Source organism: Pseudophryne corroboree, chromosome 3 (assembly GCF_028390025.1).
Source record: "Pseudophryne corroboree isolate aPseCor3 chromosome 3, aPseCor3.hap2, whole genome shotgun sequence".
Classification (NCBI taxonomy): domain Eukaryota; kingdom Metazoa; phylum Chordata; class Amphibia; order Anura; family Myobatrachidae; genus Pseudophryne; species Pseudophryne corroboree.
This window is the reverse complement of record NC_086446.1, coordinates 30,634,777-30,655,487: the sequence shown is the minus strand read 5'-3', so window position 1 is coordinate 30,655,487 and position 20,711 is coordinate 30,634,777. Positions and strand designations below refer to the sequence as shown.

Sequence of the window (20,711 nt, the reverse complement as noted above, 5' to 3'; positions counted from 1 at the left end):
GCAGGCTCTTTCTTCAGGTTGATGATGATCCGGAGCCTGATGCTGCCCCTAAGAAACTGGACAGGTTTAAACGTCAGAAGGTGGTTAAACAAGTTTTCTCTTACGTCCTAGAGGATGCTGGGGACCCCGTAAGGACCATGGGGTATAGACGGGCTCCGCAGGAGACATGGGCACTATAAAGAACTTTTAGTATGGGTGTGCACTGGCTCCTCCCTCTATGCCCCTCCTCCAGACCTCAGTTTGATCTTGTGCCCAGAGGAGATAGGGTGCATTACAGGGAGCTCTCCTGAGTTTTCTGTGTAAAAGAATTTTGTTAAGTTTTTTATTTTCAGGGAGCTCTGCTGGCAACAGGCTCCCTGCATCGTGGGACTGAGGAGAGAGAAGCAGATCTACTTAACTGATAGGCTCTGCTTCTTAGGCTACTGGACACCATTAGCTCCAGAGGGAGTCGGAACACAGGTCTCACCCTGGGGTTCGTCCCGGAGCCACGCCGCCGTCCTCCTCGCAGAGCCGGAAGAAAGAAGCCGGGTGAGTATGAGAAGAAAAGAAGACTTCAAGGCGGCAGAAGACTTCATATCTTCACTGAGGTAAGCGCGCAGCGGTAACGCTGCGCACCATTGCTCCCAGACAACACACACAGAAAGGCACATATGGGTGCAGGGCGCAGGGGGGGCGCCCTGGGCAGCAATAAACCTCTTGGATGGCACAGTATACATTATTAGGCTGCGGAGGCAGTAAACAATACAACCTCCGCCATTTTTTGTTATTCAGAGCGGGACCGAAGCCCGCCGCTGGAGGGGGCGGAGCTTGATCCTCAGCACTAACCAGCGCCATTTTCTCCACAGAAGCTGCAGAGAACACTAGCTCCCCGGACTCTCCCCTGCTGAACGAACTCAGAGGGCTGAAAAAGGAGGAGGGGGGCACATTACAGGCGCAGTGAGTGGGGAAATCAGTGTAATTTCATATAAAAGCGCTATCTGGGATTTATTCCAGTGTCAGTTTGGCGCTGGGTGTGTGCTGGTATACTCTCTCTCTGTCTCTCCAAAGGGCCTGGTTGGGGAATTGTCCCCTTATAGTTATATCCCTGTGTGTGTGGGGTGTCGGTTTGTGTGTCGGCATGTCTGAAGCGGAAGGCTTATCCAAGGAGGAGGTAGAGCAGATGAGTGGTGTGTCCCCGTCGGTGGTGCGACTCAGGATTGGATGGATATGTGGCATATGTTAAATGCAAATGTAGCATCATTACATAAGAGACTGGACAAAGCAGAGTCCAGGGTGTCGACAGGGGGTCAATCCACAGATTACACCAACTCACAGGGCCCGTCGGGGTCTCAGAAACGTGCCTTGTCACAAATAGTGGACACAGATACCGACACGGACTCTGATTCCAGTGTCGACTATGATGAAGCGCGATTGCACCCTAGGGTGACAAAGAGTATTCAGTGCATGATTATTGCAATTAAAGATGTTTTGCATATCACTGATGAACCCTCAGTGCCCGACACGAGGGTACACATGTTTAAGGAGAAGAAACAGGTAGTAAACTTTCCTCCATCTCATGAATTTAACGAGTTATGTGAAAAAGCTTGGGAAACTCCAGATAAGAAGCTGCAGATTCCCAAAAGGATTCTTATGGCTACGCAGGACAGGGTACGTTGGGAATCCTCTCCCACAGTGGACAAGACTTTAACACGCCTGTCCAAGAAGGTGGCGCTGCCGTCTCCGGACACGGCGGCCCTCAAGGATCCTGCGGACTTTACTAAGACTGGCATTTGCGTCGGCATGAGTATGTAGTGCAGTAGCAGCTTGGACAGATACCCTGTCAGCTGACCTTGATACCCTTGATAGGGATACCATTTTGTTAACATTAGCTCATATTAAGGACGCAGTCTTATATATGAGGGACGCTCAAAGAGACATTGGATTACTGGGTTCAAGAGCCAATGCCATGGCTATTTCTGCTAGACGATCTTTATGGATCCGCCAATGGACGGGTGATGCGGACTCAAAAAAGCATATGAGGTCTTACCTTACAAGGGTGATGTATTGTTTGGGGATGGTCTCGCGGACCTGGTTTCCACAGCTACCGTGGGTAAATCTACCTTTTTATCTTTTGTTCCCCAACAGCAAAAGAAACCTCCACAGTATCAGATGCAGTCCTTTCGGTCACATAAGTCCAGAAGAGGTCGGGGCTCCTCTTTCCTCGCCAGAGGTAAGGGTAGAGGTAAGAGAACACCTGCTTCGGCTAGTTCCCAAGAGCAGAAGTCCTCCCCGGCTTCCGCTAAGTCCACCGCATGACGCTGGGGCTCCCCTACGGGAGTCCGCACCGGTGGGGGCACGCCTTCGACTCTTCAGCCAAGTATGGGTTCAGTCAGACGTGGACCCTTGGGCGAGGGAAATTGTTTCCCAGGGCTACAAGCTGGAATTCGAGGAGGTGCCCCTGCGCCGGTTTTTCAAGTCGGCCTTACCAGCTTCTCCCCCAGAGAGGGAGGTAGTATTAGCTGCAATTCAAACGCTGTGTCAACAGCAAGTGATTGTCAGGGTTCCCCTGCACCACCAGGGAAAAGGATATTATTCGACCCTGTTTGTGGTCCCGAAGCCGGATGGTTCGGTCAGACCCATTTTAAATCTAAAATCCCTAAACCTGTACTTGAAACGGTTCAAATTCAAGATGGAATCGCTCAGAGCTGTAATATCCAGCCTGGAAGGAGGGGATTTTATGGTGTCGCTAGACATAAAGGATGCTTACCTTCATGTCCCCATACATTCCACTCATCAACAATACCTGAGATTCGCTGTACAGGATTGTCATTACCAGTTTCAGACGTTGCCGTTTGGGCTTTTCACGGCCCCGAGGATTTTCACCAAGGTAATGGCGGAAATGATGGTGATCCTGCGAAGGCAGGGTGTCACAATTATCCCATACTTGGACGATCTCCTGATAATAGCGAGATCAAGAGATCACTTGCTGAAGAACGTGTCGCTCTCCCTGAGGGTGCTCCAACAGCACGGTTGGATTCTCAATCTGCCAAAGTCACAATTGGTTCCAACGACTCGGCTATCGTTCCTAGGCATGATACTGGACACGGAACGAAAGAAGGTTTTTCTCCCATTGGAAAAAGCCCAGGACCTCCAGAACATGGTCAGAGACCTGCTAAAGCCAAAAAGAGTGTCAGTTCATCAATGCACTCGAGTTCTGGGAAAAATGGTGGCCTCCTACAAGGCCGTTCCCTTTGGCAGGTTTCATGCAAGGACGTTTCAGTGGGACCTTCTGGACAAGTGGTCCGGGTCCCATCTACAAATACATCAGAAAATAACACTGTCCCCCAGGGCCAGGGTGTCTCTTCTATGGTGGCTGCAAAGTGCTCACCTTCTAGAGGGTTGCAGGTTCGGCATTCAGGACTGGGTTCTGGTAACCACGGACGCGAGCCTCCGAGGATGGGGAGCAGTCACCCAAGGAAGAAATTTTCAGGGACTATGGTCAAACCAGGAGGCCTGTCCGCATATAAATGTGCTGGAATTAAGGGCCATATACAGCGGCCTTCGACAAGCGGAGAGTCTTCTTCGCAACCTACCGGTTCTGATTCAATAAGACAATGTCACAGCAGTGGCACATGTGAACCGCCAAGGCGGGACAAGGAGCAGAGTCGCAATGGCGGAAGCCACCAGGATTCTTCGCTCGGCGGAAAATCACGTAAGCGCTCTGTCAGCTGTCTTCATTCCGGGAGTAGACAACTGGGAAGCGGACTTCCTCAGCAGATACGATCTCCATCCAGGAGAGTGGGGATTTCATCAAGAAGTCTTTGCAGAGATAACGAGTCTCTGGGGAATTCCTCAAATAGACATGATGGCATCACGCCTCAACAAAAAGCTTCTGAGGTACTTCCTCAGCAGATACGATCTCCATCCAGGAGAGTGGGGATTTCATCAAGAAGTCTTTGCAGAGATAACGAGTCTCTGGGGAATTCCTCAAATAGACATGATGGCATCACGCCTCAACAAAAAGCTTCTGAGGTACTGTGCCAGGTCTCGGGACCCTCAGGCAGTAGCAGTAGACGCCCTAGTGACACCATGGGTGTTTTAGTCAGTCTATGTGTTTCCTCCTCTTCCTCTCATCGCAAAGATTTTGAGGATTATAAAACAGAAAAGAGTACAGTCGATACTCATTGTTCCAGACTGGCCTCGAAGGGCCTGGTACTCAGATCTTCAGGAAATGCTCACAGAAGATCCTTGGCCCCTTCATCTCAGGGAGGACCTGTTGCAGCAGGGGCCCTGCGTATTTCAAGACTTACCGCGGCTGCATTTGATGGCATGGCGGTTGAACGCCGAATCCTAGCCGAGAAAGGTATTCCGGAGGAGGTCATACCTACTCTGATAAATGCTAGGAAGGAGGTGACGGCGAAACATTATCACCGTATCTGGCGGAAATATGTCTCTTGGTGTGAAACCAAGAATGCTCCTACGGAAGTTTTCCATCTGGGCCGTTTCCTCCACTTCCTACAGACGGGAGTGGATATGGGCCTAAAGTTAGGCTCTGTTAAGGTACAGATTTCGGCCCTATCTATATTCTTTCAGAAGGAATTGGCTTCTTTACCAGAAGTCCAGACTTTTGTGTAAGGAGTGATGCACATCCAGCCTCCTTTTGTGCCCCCAGTGGCACCCTGGGACCTTAACGTGGTGTTACAGTTCCTTAAATCTCACTGGTTTGAGCCCCTTCAAACGGTTGAATTGAAATTTCTAACCTGGAAGGTGGTCATGTTATTGGCCTTGGCATCTGCAAGGCGTGTGTCAGAATTGGCGGCCTTGTCTCACAAGAGCCCCTATTTGTTTTTTCATGTGGATAGAGCGGAATTGAGGACTCGTCCTCAATTTCTGCCTAAGGTGGTGTCTTCATTTCATATGAACCAACCTATCGTGGTGCCTGTGGCTACGAGTGACTTGGAGGACTCCAAGTCCTTGGATGTGGTCAGGGCCTTAAAAATGTATGTAGCCAGAACGGCTAGGGTTAGGAAAACAGAGGCTTTGTTTGTCCTGTATGCAACCAACAAGATTTTCGCACCTGCTTCGAAGCAGACTATTGCTCGCTGGATCTGTAACACGATTCAGCAGGCTTATTCTACGGCTGGATTGCCGTTACCAAATCCGGTGAAGGCCCATTCCACTAGGAAGGTGGGCTCTTCTTGGGCGGCTGCTCGAGGGGTCTCGGCATTACAGCTTTGCCGAGCAGCTACTTGGTCGGGTTCAAACACTTTTGCTAAATTCTACAAGTTTGATACCCTGGCTGACGAGGACCTCGCTTTTGCTCAGTCGGTGCTACAGTCATCCGCACTCTCCCTCCAGATCTGGAGCTTTGGTATAAACCCCATGGTCCTTACGGAGTCCCCAGCATCCTCTAGGACGGAAGAGAAAATAAGATTTTAAACCTACTGGTAAATCTTTTTCTCGTAGTCCGTAGAGGATGCTGGGCGCCCGTCCCAGTGCGGACTGGATCTGCAAGACTTGTATATAGTTTTTGCTTACATAAGGGTTATGTTACAGTTTGGAATCGGTCTCTGATACTGTTATTGGTTCATACTGTTAACTGGTTATGTGTATTCCAGGTTATATGGTATGATTGGTGTGGGCTGGTATGAATCTTGTCCTTAGATTAACAAAATCCTTTCCTTGTATTGTCCAACTCCTCTGGGCACAGTTCTCTAACTGAGGTCTGGAGGAGGGGCATAGAGGGAGGAGCCAGTGCACACCCATACTAAAAGTTCTTTATAGTGCCCATGTCTCCTGCGGAGCCCGTCTATACCCCATGGTCCTTACGGAGTCCCCAGCATCCTCTACGGACTACGAGAAAGAGAGTTACCGTTAGGTTTAAAATCTTATTTTACCTCATTCTGACCATTTAGTTGACATACGTCAGGAGTCCTGGGAAAATCCAGGAAAGAAGTTCACGCCTCACAAGAAGATGCTGGCTCACTACCCCTTCACTGCGGAGCTTAGTAAAAATTGGGAAACACCCCCGCCAGTGGATTCGCAAGTGGCGCGGCTGGTAGTATCCTCAGCTCTGCCTGTAACTACCGTCACGTTCTTGAGAGAGCCGACGGACAAGCATGTGGAGGGTTGTTTGAAGGCAATCTACACCTAAACGGTGCAGTGCATAGGCCCACTATTGCAGCGACATGGGCTGCAGAGGCTGTGGAAGCGTGGGCTCGGGAGCTGGAGGCGGAGTTGCCTTCCAATGCTTCTGATCATCCTAGACAATGCCTGTCGTATATTGTTACAACGTCCCATTACATTAAAGAGGCGGCTTCTGATGCCGGTATTCTGGCGGCCAAGGTTTCTACTACGTCCATTTTGGCTCGTCGGATTCTCTGATTACGGTCCTGGTCTGTGGACATGGACTCTAAGAAAACCCTGGAGGTACTCCCTTTTAAGGGAGACATTCTTTTCGGAGAAGACCTCAACAAGACAGTGGCTGACTTAGCTTCTGCTAAAACAGCATGTCTACCTAGTACTACTCCTTCGGTGCTGAAGGCCAAGAGTACTCCTTTTCGCTCCTTTCGTCCTTCAGGGAAAGCAAAAGGTCAGGCGTACCCGAAACAAGTTCACACTTCAGAACCCAATAAACCCAAACGGGCTTGGGCTGCCCGTCAACCTGCTTCCAAAACTGACAAGCCTGCCGCATGACGGGGCTGGCCTCCCTCTGGGGGATCCCAGGGTGGGGGGCCGACTTATAGGGTATACCCAGGAATGGTTGCAGACCACTTCCGATGCCTGGGTACGGGAAGTCGTCACTCGAGGCTACGCCGTATCCTTCAAGAATCATCCCCCTCGATTTTGCCTGACAGACGTCCCTTTGGATCAGGTAAAGGCAAAAACTCTTTTTTCGGTGGTACAGTCCCTCCTGGGCACAGGAGTGGTAGTACAGGTGCCTCTGGCTCAGAGAGGCAAGGGGTACTATTCACCACTGTTCCTAGTCCCGAAACCGAACAGGTCCTCCCGACCCATTCTCAACCTCAAGTCCTTGAACAGATTTGTGAGGATCTCCAAGTTTCGCATGGAAACTCTTTGCTCTATTGTTCTGGCTTTGGAACCTGGGGATTATATGGTCTCCCTGGACATACAGGATGCTTACCTGTATATTCCCATTGCAGTGTCGCATCAGCAATACCTGAGGTTTGCGGTTGGCAACCTCCATTACCAATTTCGGGCGTTACCTTTTGGTTTGACCACGGCTCCGCGAGTTTTCACCGAGGTCATGGCGGTAATGACGGCTGTACTCTGCCGTCAAGGTGTCAGGATCCTACCGTACCTGGACGACTTGTTGATCCTGGGAAATTCCCCAGAGATTCTCCCACACCATCTGGATCTGACTATCCAGTTTCTGCAAGCCCACGGGTGGCTCGTCAACTGGAAGAGATCTTCCCTGGTCCCTGCTCGGAGCATGGGTCACCTGGGGGCGTTGTTGGACACTCACAACCAGCGGTTGTTCTTGTCTCAGGAGAAAGTCCTGAAGCTTCAGGACAGGATTAGATGCTTCCTATCTCGTCTGCAAGTGTCGATACACTCGGCAATGCAAGTGCTAGGTCTCATGGTGTCGGCTTTCGACATGATGGAATATGCTCAATTTCATTCCCGCCCTCTAAAGAAATTGATTCTGGCCAAGTGGGATGGCCTGCCTCACCGGATCAGGTCTCACATGATCTCCTTGTCTCCGGAGTACCATCTGTCACTGAGCTGGTGGCTACAGGACCAACGATTGAGCAGAGGTCGTTCCTTCTGGATCTCCAACTGGGTCCTTCTGACGACAGATGCCAGTCTAAGAGGTTGGGGCGCGGTGTTGGAGAAACACTCCCTTCAGGGTCGGTGGACCAAGGAGGAGTCTCTCCTCCCGATAAACATTCTGGAACTGCAGGGCAGTGTACAACGCGCTGAACTTGGCCCAGCATTTAATACAGAACAGACCTGTTCAAGTACAGTCGGACAACGCCATCACGGTGGCATACATCAGTCATCAAGGCAGCACTCGAAGCCGCATGGCAATGAGGGAAGTATCAAGAATTCTTCAGTGAGCGGAATGCCATCTGCCAGCCATATCGTCAGTGTTCATTCTGGGGGTCCTAAATTGGGAAGCGGATTTTCTCAGTCGTCAGGACGTACACGCCGGAGAATGGAGCATCCATCCAGAAGTGTTTCAACTCCTCGTGGACAGGTGGGGCCTTCCAGATGTGGACCTGATGGCGTCTCAACACAATCACAAGGTTCCAGTCTTCGGAACAAGGACAAGGGTTCCTCAAGCAGCGTTCGTGGATGCACTGGCAATTCCATGGAACTGGTGTCACTCCTGCCCAGAGTAATAAGGAAGTTCAAGCAAGAAGGAGGAATCCTACTTCTGATCGCTCCCACGTGGCCCAGACGGCATTGGTTCTCAGACCTTTAGGGTCTCTCGATAGAGTATCCTCTTCTACTTTCACAGCGCCCAGATCCCCTCGTTCAGGGCCCCTGTGTATATCAGGATTTAGCCCGGTTAGCTTTGACGGCATGGCTCTTGAAGCTTCCGTCTTGAGGGCCAAAGGATTTTCTGAGGCGGTCATTCAAACCATGTTGAAGGCCCGGAAACCGGCTTCTGCTCGGATTTACCATAGGGTCTGGAATTCTTACTTTGCTTGGTCCGCATCTCACAATCATGACGCTTACAAGTTTAGTAGGGTCAAACTTTAGGCCTTTCTACAACAGGGCCTGGACTTGGGTCTTCGTCTGGCCTCCATCAAGGTTCATATTTCTGCTTTGTTGGTTTGGTTTCAGAGAAAAATTGCAACTTTACTTGATGTACATATGTTTAGTCAGGGTGTGTTGCGGATTCAACCTCCCTATATGCCACCTGTGGCCCCTTGGGACTTGTCGGTGGTATTGGAGGCGTGGCAAGGGTCTCCATTTGAGCCTCTTGAGTCTGCTGACCTTAAGTGGCTTTCTCTTAAGGTATTGTTTCTGCTGGCTATTGTCTCTGCTAGAAGGGTGTCTGATTTGGGTGCCTTGTCTTGCAGGTCACCATATCTGATTTTTCACCGTGATCGGGCGGTTCTTAGAACACGTCCCGGATATTTACCTAAGATGGTATCTTCTTTCCACCTTAATCAGGAGATCGTGGTTCCGGCCTTGGCCTCTCCTGAATGGTCTACCAAAGAGCGGTCTTTGGATGTGGTACGGGCTCTCCGTATCTACGTGAAGAGAACTGCCTCCATCAAGAAGTCGGATTCTCTCTTTGTTCTGTTTAGTTTCCATAAACGTGGCTGGCCTGCTTACAAGCAGACCCTGGCCAGATGGATTAGAATGGTGATTGCACATGCTTATGTACAGGCTGGCCTTCCAGCTCCTACTACCATCAGAGCCCATTCTACTCGGTCGGTTGGACCTTCTTGGGCGGCCCGCTGTGGTGCGACCCTTGAACAATTGTGCAAGGAGGCTACGTGGTCCTCAGGGAACACATTCATAAGGTTCTATGCCTTTGATACATCCGCCTCCCAGGATGCTTCCTTTGGACGCCGGGTTCTTGTGCCCGCTACAGTGCGTCCCCTCCCATAAGGAACTGCTTTAGAACATCCCCGATGTTATTCCCTGTGGAGTCCAGTATACCCCGCAGCAGAAAACGAGATTTATGGTAAGAACTTACCATTGTTAAATCTCTTTCTGTGAGGTACACTGGGCTCCACAGGGCGCCCACCCTGATGCACTTAGCTTCTTTGGGTTGGTATGGTTGGTATGGCATTAGCCACTGACACTTTCTCCTGTCGTGAGAATGTGGTGTATGTAGCTACTAACAGTTGTCGTCTCTTTTGCCTGCTACTGCATTGGACTGGTTAACAAAAACTGAGCTCCTGTGCACGGAGGCGGGGTTATAGAGGAGGCAGCGCTAGGCATTCTGGGAGGAAAGGTCAAAGCTTTGAGCCTGTTGGTGCCTCGTATCAAGATCCTACTCTACACCCCGATGTTATTCCCTGTGGAGCCCAGTGTACCTCGCAGAAACAGATTTAACAACGGTAAGTTCTTACCATAAATCTCATTTTGTAGTCCCGAAACCGGACGGCTCTGTACGGCCGATCCTGAACCTCAAATCCCTGTAACTTTATCTTCGAGTGTTCAAATTCAAGATGGAATCACTGAGAGCAGTGATAGCAAATCTGGAGGAGGGTGAGTTCCTGGTCTCCCTGGACGTCAAGGATGCATACCTGCATATCCCAATATAGCCACCTCAACGGTTCGCATTACTGGACCAACACTTCCAGTTTCAGACCTTACCCTTTGGTCTCTCCACAGCCCCAAGGGTATTCACGAAGGTCATGGCAGAGATGCTGCTGCAATTGCGCATGATGGGTGTCAACATAATCCTGTACCTGGACGATCTCCTGATAAAGGCTATGTCCCGGGAACAACTGCTGCGCAGCATCAACTTGACTACTCGTCTGCTTACGGATCACGGATGGGTCCTCAATTTCAAGAAATCTCACCTGGCACCAATCGCAGAGAATTCAGTTCCTGGGAATGATCCTGGATAAGGTGTCTCAGAATGTTTACCTTCCAATGGACAAGGCCTTGACTATTCAGTCTATGGTCCGCTTGGTATTAAAACCACGCAGGATCTCAATTCACCCTTGCATTTGCTTGCTGGACAAGATGGTAGCCACTTATGAGGCAATACAGTACGGCAGGTTTCATGCATGGCCATTCCAACTGGATCTGTTGGGACAGATGGTCAGGTTCTCACCTGCACATGCATCAGAATATAACTGTCGCTGAAAGCAAGGATATCCCTACTATGGTGGCTACAAGTCTCCCATCTGGTGGAGGGTCGGAGTTTCAATAACCAGTCTTGGATTCTGTTAACAACAGATGCCAGCCTCCGCGGTTTGGGGGTTGTGACTCAAGGGGCGCAGTTCCAGGGGAAATGGTGGTGTCAGGAATCTGCACTTCCAATCAACATCCTGGAACTCAGAGCAATTTACAATGCTCTCCTGCAAGTCTCATACCTCCTTCAGAATCAGGCCATCCAGGTGCAGTCGGACAACGCCACGGCAGTGTCGAACATCAGTCGACATGGAGGAACAAGAAGCAGGGCCGCAATGCGAGAGGTGTTAAGAACAGTTCTCTGGGCGGAAGCCAACGCAAGGGCCATCTCAGCCATATACATTCCAGGAGTGGACAACTGGGAAGCGGACTTCCTCAGCAGGCACGACCTCCTTCCGGGGGAATGGGGCCTTCACTCTCAGGTGTTTCAACAACTGATTCACCAGTGGGGCTGTCCACAAATAGACCTGATGGTGTCTCATCTCAACAAGAAGCTCCGTCGTTACTGCTCCAGAATGAGGGACCCACAAGCAATAGCGGTAGATGCTCTGACAACACGATGGACTTACCAGTTTGTGTACCTGTTTCCTCCTCTTCCTCTCATTCCAAGAGTTCTAAAAAGAATCAAAAAAGAAAGAGTTCAGGCAATTCTGATTGCCCCGACGGGCCTGGTATGCGGACCTCCTGTCTTTGGCTCAGGAGGAACCCTGGCCTCTGCCACTGCACAAGGACCTTCTTCAACAAGGACTGTTTGTCTATCCAGACTTACAGTGGCTACGTTTGATGGCTTGGAAGTTGAGAGGGAGATTTTAACTAGAAAGGGTCTCCCATCCAAGGTTTATTCCACTATGGTCCAGGCCCGTAAGTTGGTTACAGCCAAACGTTACCACCGTATTTGGAAGAAATATGTTTCTTGGTGCGAGGGTAGAAAATATTCCCCTGTGGAATTTTGTCTGGGCCGGTTTCTACTGTTCCTGCAAGCAGGCGTGGATAAGGGCCTAAGATTAGGCTCCATCAAAATTCAGATTTCAGCTCTCTCCATCTTCTTCCAGAAGCAACTGGCGGTACTTCCAGAAGTGGTATTGACCTTCCTCCAGTCGGATTAGTTTGAACCTTTAAATAGAGTAGATTTGAAATACCCAATGTGGAAGGCAGTTATGTTACTGGCCTTAACTTCTGCTCGAATGGTGTCGGAATTGGGGGACTAATCCTATAAGAGCCCAGTACTTGATATTTCATGAGGATAGGCCGGAGCTCAGAACTCGCCCACACTTTTTGCCAAAGGTAGTGTCGGCCTTTCATGTGAATTAACCGATTGTGGTTCCAGTGTTATCCAACACTTCTATTGCTCCAAAGTCCCTGGACATGGTTAGGGCTTTAAAGATCTACGTCAAAAGGACGGCTCGTCACAGGAAGTCTGACTCGCTTTTTCTCCTTTATGATGCTACTAAAATTGGTTGTGCTGCCTCTAAGCAGTCTATTGCTAGGTGGCTCAAATTGACTGTTCAACAAGCCTATGCTTCAGCAGCTCTAACACTGCTGAGTTCTATTCAGGCCCACTCCACAAGGTCGGTTTGTTCTTCCTGGGTGGCTGCCCGGGGTGTCTTGGCCTAACAGTTGTGCTGGGCAGGTACTTGATTTGGTTCGAACACGTTTGTAAAGTTCTACAGGTTCGACACCTTGGCCAAGGATGACCTTCAGTTTGGTCAGGCGGTTTTGCAGGGGTCTCAGCACTCTCCCACCCATTGTGGGAGATTTGGGATGTCTCCATGGTAATCTTCAATTCCCAGTATCCACTAGGACGATAGAGAAAAGGGGAACTTAATACCTAACGGTAATTCCTTTTCTCGTAGTCCGTAGTGGATTCTGGGCGCCCGCCTCAGTGCTTCGTTTCCTGCTTACCTGGTTGTAAGTGTTCTTGGTTGGGTCTGCTGTTGCTGTCCCTGTTCCATGTTTGGTTAGCGTTGCTATCCTTCTATAGTTAGTGTTGCTTTCCTCTGTTTTGATTAGCTCTGCTATCTTGTTATTGTGTGTGTTGGTTCGTTACTTCACCGCTTTTTGTGTTATATCCTTCTCTCAAAGTATGTCCGTCTCCTCGGGCACAGTTTTCCTAGACTGAGTCTGCTAAGAGGGGCATAGAGGGGAGGAGCCAGCAAACACTTAATTTCTTAAATTGTCAAGTTCCAGTGTATCCGATCTATACCCCCCATGGTAATCTTCAATTCCCAGTATCCACTACGGACTACGTGAAAAGAAATTACCGGTAGGTATTAAATTCCTCTTTTTTATTTGCTTTTCTGCTCTGGTTGGAGAATACCTAATGAACTTTCATGTTTGTGTCTTTACATTTATCTTATATCCAGCAGGTGGACTCCTAGGTATGAACACCCGGGAAGGGCCTCTCAGTGTATCTTCTGATTTTGATAACAAAGATAAAATAACACAAGATTCTCCAGGAGACAACGCCAGTATACATCCAACACCTGACAGTGCAGATATATCATCTAACTCCACTCATTATGAGGAACATTTTCCTGATCACTCAGATGTTGCCACACACAAGAGAACTAATAGGAGAGCTCATAGAGTTCCTACTGTAATTTCCTGCTCGGAGTGTGGGAAATGTTTTCCACATAAATCAGAGCTTGTTACACATCAGAGAAGTCACACAGGTGAGAGGCCATTTCCATGCTCTGAGTGTGAGAAATGTTTTAAACAGAAATCACAACTTATTACACATCTGAGAACCCACACAGGGGTGAAACCATTTCCATGCTCTGAGTGTAAGAAATGTTTTAAACAGAATTCAAAACTTATTACACATCTGAGAATCCACACAGGGGAGAAACCATTTCCATGCTCCGAGTGTGAGAAATGTTTTAACCAGAAATCAGAACTTATTAGACATCTGAGAACTCACACAGGGGAGAAACCATATCCATGTTCTGAATGTGGGAAACGTTTTTCAAGAAAGTTGGCTCTTGTTAACCATCAGAGAATTCACACAGGTGAGAGGCCATATCCATGCTCTGAGTGTGAGAAATGTTTTAAACAGAGCTCCCAGCTTTTTAAACATCTGAGACGTCACACAGGGGAGAGACCTTATCAATGCTCAAACTGTGGGAAACGTTTTATAGAGAAATCAGATCTTATTAAACATCAGAGAAGTCACACAGGTGAGAGGCCATATACATGTCCTGAGTGTAAGAAATGTTTTACACAGAAATCAGATCTTGTTACACATCTGAGACGTCACACAGGGGAGAGACCTTATCAATGCTCTGAGTGTGGGAAAAGTTTTATAGACAAATCAGACCTTACTACACATCAGAGAAGTCACACAGGTGAGAGGCGATATACATGTTCTGAGTGTGAGAAATGTTTTACACAGAAATCAGATCTTGTTACACATCTGAGACGTCACACAGGGGAGAGACCTTATCCATGCTCTGAGTGTGGGAAATGTTTTATAGTCAAATCACAGCTTATTAGACATCAGAGAAGTCACACAGGTGAGAAGCCGTTTCCATGCTCTGAGTGTGGGAAATGTTTTACAGCCAAATCACATCTTATTAGACATCAGAGAAGTCACACAGGTGAGAAGCTGTTTTCTTCTTGAAGAGCCTGAATTCTGCATAATCTTTAAAGGAAAGCCAATTCTTGTTACTCATCAGAATTACACACAATAAAAGAGCTATCCACCCCTGTATCCTCTTATTTCATGATCATCCAAATATGGGGAAAACATTTTGCTTTGAAATCTTTTTCTTTTCTAATAATCTGTTTCTAAATAATGTTTCCTATAAAACACTGATAATATAAATAAACCTAGCGCCATTACATCTGGTGAGAGGTTATCAGTAGACCTTTGGAGTATTAATACAGAGTATAAACTGATTCAGGAGCCGGCATGGGGGGTTATTCAGACCTGATCGTACGCTAGCTTTTTTTCCAGCGCTGCGATCAGGTCAGAACAGCACATACGTATGCACCGGCGCGTCATATGGAAACAAAGCGGATCGCCGCTCAGCAATGGTTTTGTGCGAAGAATCCCTTCACACAGATGGACGCAAGGAGATTGACTGGAAGAGGGCGTTTGTGGGTGGCAAGTGACTGTTTCAGGGAGTGTTTGGAAAAACGCAGGCGTTCCCAAGCGTTTGCAGGGAGATTGACTGATGTCAATTCTGGTCCCGGACAGGCTGAAGTGATCGCAGTGGCTGAGTAAGTCCTGGGCTACTCAGAGACTGCACAAAATCTTTTCGTACAGCTCCCCTGCACATGCGTTCTCACACTTGCAAAGCTAAAATACACTCCCCTGTAGGTGGCAACTATGCGAACGCAGGACTGCACAAAACACCTAGCGAGCGATCAGGTCTGAATTAGGCCCATAGTGGCTTTATACTAATCATTTATTGGGGTCAATTGGATCCTTTTATCATTATGTATCTTCTTTGTTTTAATAAATGTGTATTTCTATGATCTGTCCATTATTAGATTATTGACCTATTGGTTAATTTCTGGAGCGCTGGTTACTTTGTGTCCTATAAGACACTGGTTATCTATAGTATAATCCTCTAAGGTCTGTCACACCTACATGCATGCACAATGGGAGCTGGGGCGTGTGATGCCCCTCCAACAACTCTCACTGATAGAGCAACAGGACACACCCTAACAGGAGAGGAAGAGAGCCCAATGGAAGGTAAGTGTCAGAATCTGTGTGACTGCTGGAGCCGGACTAGCGATTACACTCTGGAGCCATGGAATGAATTGAGGTTTTTAATATAGTTCCTCTGCATGCAGAATATGGCCGTAACACGGTTAATGCAGGGCTTGACAAATTTTTCTTAAATCTAGGAGCCAGGATGAAAGTACAGAAGCCAGACCACTGCCCCCCCCCCCTCCTGCCGCAGCCATATTACTGAGCAGCTCCACCCCCAGCCAAACCAACCCCAGCCAAACCAGCTCCCGGCGCCGGTATACTGAGCGCCGGGAGCCCAACCGCCGGCATACAGAAGACCACCCCCTCCAGACAAACAGCCACTCCGAAGCCTCCCCCCGTGCAAACAATCCCTCTTACCCTGTGGCCACATCACTACCCCTCCAAAGCCGCAATCCCTGGCCACGCATAGACCCTCTTATTGGAGATCTCTATGCGTTTTGAGTTTGGAGACAGCATACGGAGCAGTATGGGACAGACACTCAGCACATGCACTCCTGTGCATGAAATGGCAGCTGAAATATAGGCACACCTCCAAAAATCTCAGCTGGGGCTGTTGGTGCTGAAGATCTACTTCCTCCCTCCAAAATCTGGTAGCCAGACAGCAAAATCTAGGGGCCATGGCTACCTGGCCCCTGAGATTTAACGAGCCCTGGGTTAATGGAATATCAAAGAAACAATAAAAGAGTTCTTAATGACAAAGAAGTCAGCTGGATGCTTGTCTACCGGTGGAACTGAGGTGGATGTTCGATCATAGATGCAGAGATCTACTTGCTGTGAGGGTTTAGATGGTGATCTGAAGAGAAGATGAATAGTTCCAGGAACTGTGGAGGCAGGAAGGCTGAGATGCAGCCAGCAATGGAGCACAGATGAGTTAGCGTACTTGGAATGCTAAAGAGTTGAAGTGTTTGCATCCTCCTGGATGGCTGAGCATTCTCTGAAGCTCAACATGGACAAAACTGACCTCATTATCTTTCCCCCAGCCAGAGTAACACCCCTACCAACACCATCATTTCTCCCGTTCCCCAACTCCACTGCTTGGGCGTCACTCTTGACTCCTCCCTCTCCTTTGCACCCCACATCCAAGCTCTGGTGAAGTCCTGTTGGTTCCAGCTACGCAACATTGCCCGCATCAGGCCATTTCTCTCCCAGAGTGCAACTAAACATCATCCACTCACTGGTCATCTCACGGCTCGACTACTGCAAGGATCTCACTGGCCTCACTTGCTCCCCTCCAATCTGTACTCAACTCCGCAGCTAGGCTTATCTTCCTCTCCCACAGCTGCACGTCTCCCACTCTCCATTCGATAAAATCTGCAGTGGCTCCCATTCCCCTACAGAATCCTCTTCAAACTCCTCATCCTCACATACAGGGCCATCTCTAATTCCACTGCTCCCTACATCTCCAACCTACTCTCCCTTCATACTCCCTCCCACCCATTATGGTCGTCTGATGACCGGCGTCTCTCTACCCTGGTCACTGCTTCCCATGCTTAAGTACAAGATGTTGCCCGTGCTGCACCCCTTCAGTGGAATGCGCTCCCCCGCTCCATTTGACTCCCCAACCTTGCAAAACTTCAAACGGTCACTGAAAAACCACATATTGATCAAAGCGTACCCTTCCGATGCATTACCTAGTCCTGAGGCGGCTCCTCCATCCCCCTGCCTCATGCCTTGACCATCTCTGCTTTGCTTACATCCTGCCATCAGGCTACCTCCTGCTTGCTTGCACCTCATGTCATCTGTCGCCCCTTCCTACTAGATTGTAAGCTCATAGCAGGGCCCTCTTCCCTCTTGTTGTCAAAGCCCTCTTCTCGACGCATTTCACTCACAGGCCTCTCCTACTCAGCGACCATCTTTACCTGCTTTTTCTCCTGCTGGTAAAGGCTCATCTCTATCTATGGCCACCAGTCCCTAGTAGTACGCTGATCATTCCCTTACTACTTACATCTAAGCTGTATTATGTTTTGAGAATTGTGGTGCTCTTTGTTACCTGTACTCTATTTTTGTTATTTATTTACTGTAATGTTAAGTTTTGTCTCCCTGTACTGTCCTTTGTACGGCACTGCAAAACACTTGTGGTGCCTTATAAATAAAATGTAATAATAATAATATGAATTTAGACAGAATTGTGACAGTAATTATACAGCCACAGGATGAAGGGAGCAAAACAGAGCCAAGAGGGCCGGACAAGATGGAGATAGATGGGATGGGGTGGAGGAGCAGGAATGGTTGTGGAGCAGTGGGGGGGGGGGGGGGATGGGAGCGGGCTACATGGGGCCCGTTAATGTTAACTGAAAATATATAATTTGGATTTTCTGTGTACACTTTTGGTGCGATCACGAGTGAATAGGAAAAGAGTGAGAGTATTTGTTGCACTGGGTAATTAGTCTCTGGTAATATCACTCTTGTGTTCACCCCTAGATTTTTAGTACTTTCTATAATTGATCAATTAATTAAAAGATATGGGGTGCTGCCACAGACTAGAATAGAGCTGACATGATCAGTTGTAGTACCATCCCCTACCAGTGGTGCTGCTCTCTCCTGGGATGCCTACCAGTGAGTTCCATGGTCTGTCTGTGATCATGCCAACTTCTGTTCTTCTGGATGGAAAAAGTATTGAGCAGGTGGAGTCTTTTACATTTTTAGGGATTTTTATTTCAAATTCTTTGTCTAGGTCTTTAAATTCAATTTTTTTATATAAAAAAAAGTGCATCAACGTCTTTTTTTCCTAAGGACTTTAAAATCTGCTAATATGAGTAAAGGGAATTTGTTACATTTTTATCGTGGTCCTGACCTACGGGATTGCCGTATGGTACGGAAACTGTACTGTTGCAGAACGTAAGGCCCTGGATCGGGTGGTTAGGACAGTGGGTAGAGTAATCGGTGTAAGGTTGGCAGGTATCTATGAGATATATGAAAAGAGGATCCTTAAGAACTCTATGGCCATTTTGGGGGGACACTAGTCATCCAAACTACCCAATTTTTGCAGGATTGCCATCAAATGGGCGCTTTTGGGCTGTTTATTCACGCACAAAAAGGCTGTATAACAACTTTTTTCTGAGTGCTGTGCGTATGTTAAACTGTTCAAAATGTCTCCATTTTAGGTCTTGAAATGTAACTTGCTGCTCATCTGTGTTATGTGATATGGTTTCACTTGATTTTTTCATTGACATCCCTTGGGGTTTGTTAATGACAATAAAGGTATTCAATTCTATTCTACCTAATGTACCTAGAACTCAAACCAAAGCTGCTTTGTAGGCCACAGATGATTTAAACTGAAGCCAAAAGTACCAGGTAGAACAAAATTACTCATGTTTCTCCACACAACGGGCGGGATGTAATGGAGTCCGAAATCGCCGGTCGTGTGGCATGCCAGCCGATCTCGGACGTTTCTTTAAAGGGGTAATCATTTACAAGGTAAAACCATGCCTTGTAAATGATTGCCCCCTTTAAAAAAAAGTGCAAGATCGGCCGGCATCCCGCTCGTCCAGCAATCTTGCACTCCATTACATCCCGCCCCAAGATGGAGATCTTCCATATCCATATATAAATCTATCGTGGAAAACCATTCTTTCAGAGAGGCTGGGGCTATAGACTTCCAGTGGACTGGGATGACCGCCTTCGCTGCGCTATTGAGGAATTTGAGTAGGTTTTTTTGTAAGTCTTCAAGTAACCCGGGTATAAGTTTAAGGACCAAAAGGAAGGATCTGAGGGGCCTACACAACCCATGACTGATGCAGGGAGACATAACTTTCACCCACAAAGCTTGTAGATCTGAACCGTCCCATCAAATATGGAAAAGGCCCCTTCTGCAGAGTTGTACCGCCAACACCGCAGGACTGCACAAAACACCTAGCGAGCGATCAGGTCTGAATTAGGCCCATAGTGGCTTTATACTAATCATTTATTGGGGTCAAGTGGATCTTTTTATCATTATGTATCTTCTTTGTTTTAATAAATGTGTATTTCTATGATCTGTCCATTATTAGATTGACCTATTGGTTAATTTCTGGAGCGCTGGTTACTTTGTGTCCTATAAGACACTGGTTATCTATAGTATAATCCTCTAAGGTCTGTCACACCTACATGCATGCACAATGGGAGCTGGGGCGAGTGATGCCCCTCCAACAACTCTCACTGATAGAGCAACAGGACACACCCTAACAGGAGAGGAAGAGAGCCCAATGGAAGGTAAGTGTCAGAATCTGTGTGACTGCTGGAGCCGGACTAGCTATTACACTCTGGAGCCATGGAATGAATTGAGGTTTTTAATATAGTTCCTCTGCATGCAGGATATGGCAGTAACACGGTTAATTCAGGGCTTGACAAATTTTTCTTAAATCTAGGAGCCAGGATGAAAGTACAGAAGCCAGACCACTGCACCCCCCCTCCTGCCGCAGCCATATTACTGAGCAGCTCCACCCCCAGCCAAACCAACCCCACAGCCACACAACCAAGGGGATACCCCCAGGCAGACTAGCCCTCCACAGCTACCCCCTGGCAGACAAATACCCCCCACGGCCACACTGATGAGCAGCTAACCCCCACAGGCAAGCAGCCCCCTCAGCCACACAAATAATGGGGTACCTCCAGACAAACAGCCACTCCGAAGCCTCCCCCCGTGCAAACAATCCCTCTTACCCTGTGGCCACATCACTACCCCTCCAAAGCAGCAATCCCTGGCCACGCATAGACCCTCTTATTGGAGATCTCTATGCGTTTTGAGTTTGAGACAGCATACGGAGCAGTATGGGACAGACACTCAGCACATGCACTCCTGTGCAAGAAATGGCAGCTGAAATATAGGCACACCTCCAAAAATCTCAGCTGGGGCTGTTGGTGCTGAAGATCTACTTCCTCCCTCCAAAATCTGGTAGCCAGACAGCAAAATCTAGGGGCCATGGCTACCTGGCCCCTGAGATTTATCGAGCCCTGGGTTAATGGAATATCGAAGAAACAATAATAGAGTTCTTAATGACAAAGAAGTCAGCTGGATGCTTGTCTACCGGTGGAACTGAGGTGGATGTTCGATCATAGATGCCGAGATCTACTTGCTGTGGGGGTTTAGATGGTGATCTGAAGAGAAGATGATTAGTTCCGGGAACTGTGGAGGCAGGAAGGCTGAGATGCAGCCAGCAATGGAGCACAGATGAGTTAGCGT

At 48.3% G+C, this 20,711-nt stretch overlaps 1 protein-coding gene across 1 annotated transcript in view; it reads left to right on the top strand.

Annotated features, from left to right (window-relative positions):
• The window catches only part of LOC135054604 (zinc finger protein 271-like), a 143,755-nt gene that overhangs the window by 59,986 nt on the left and 63,058 nt on the right, over positions 1–20,711 (top strand). Inside the window, exon 6 of the mRNA XM_063957791.1 lies at positions 13,194–14,426. Coding sequence (XP_063813861.1) covers positions 13,194–14,426 — 1,233 coding nt within the window. The remainder of the gene's footprint in view (positions 1–13,193; positions 14,427–20,711) is intronic.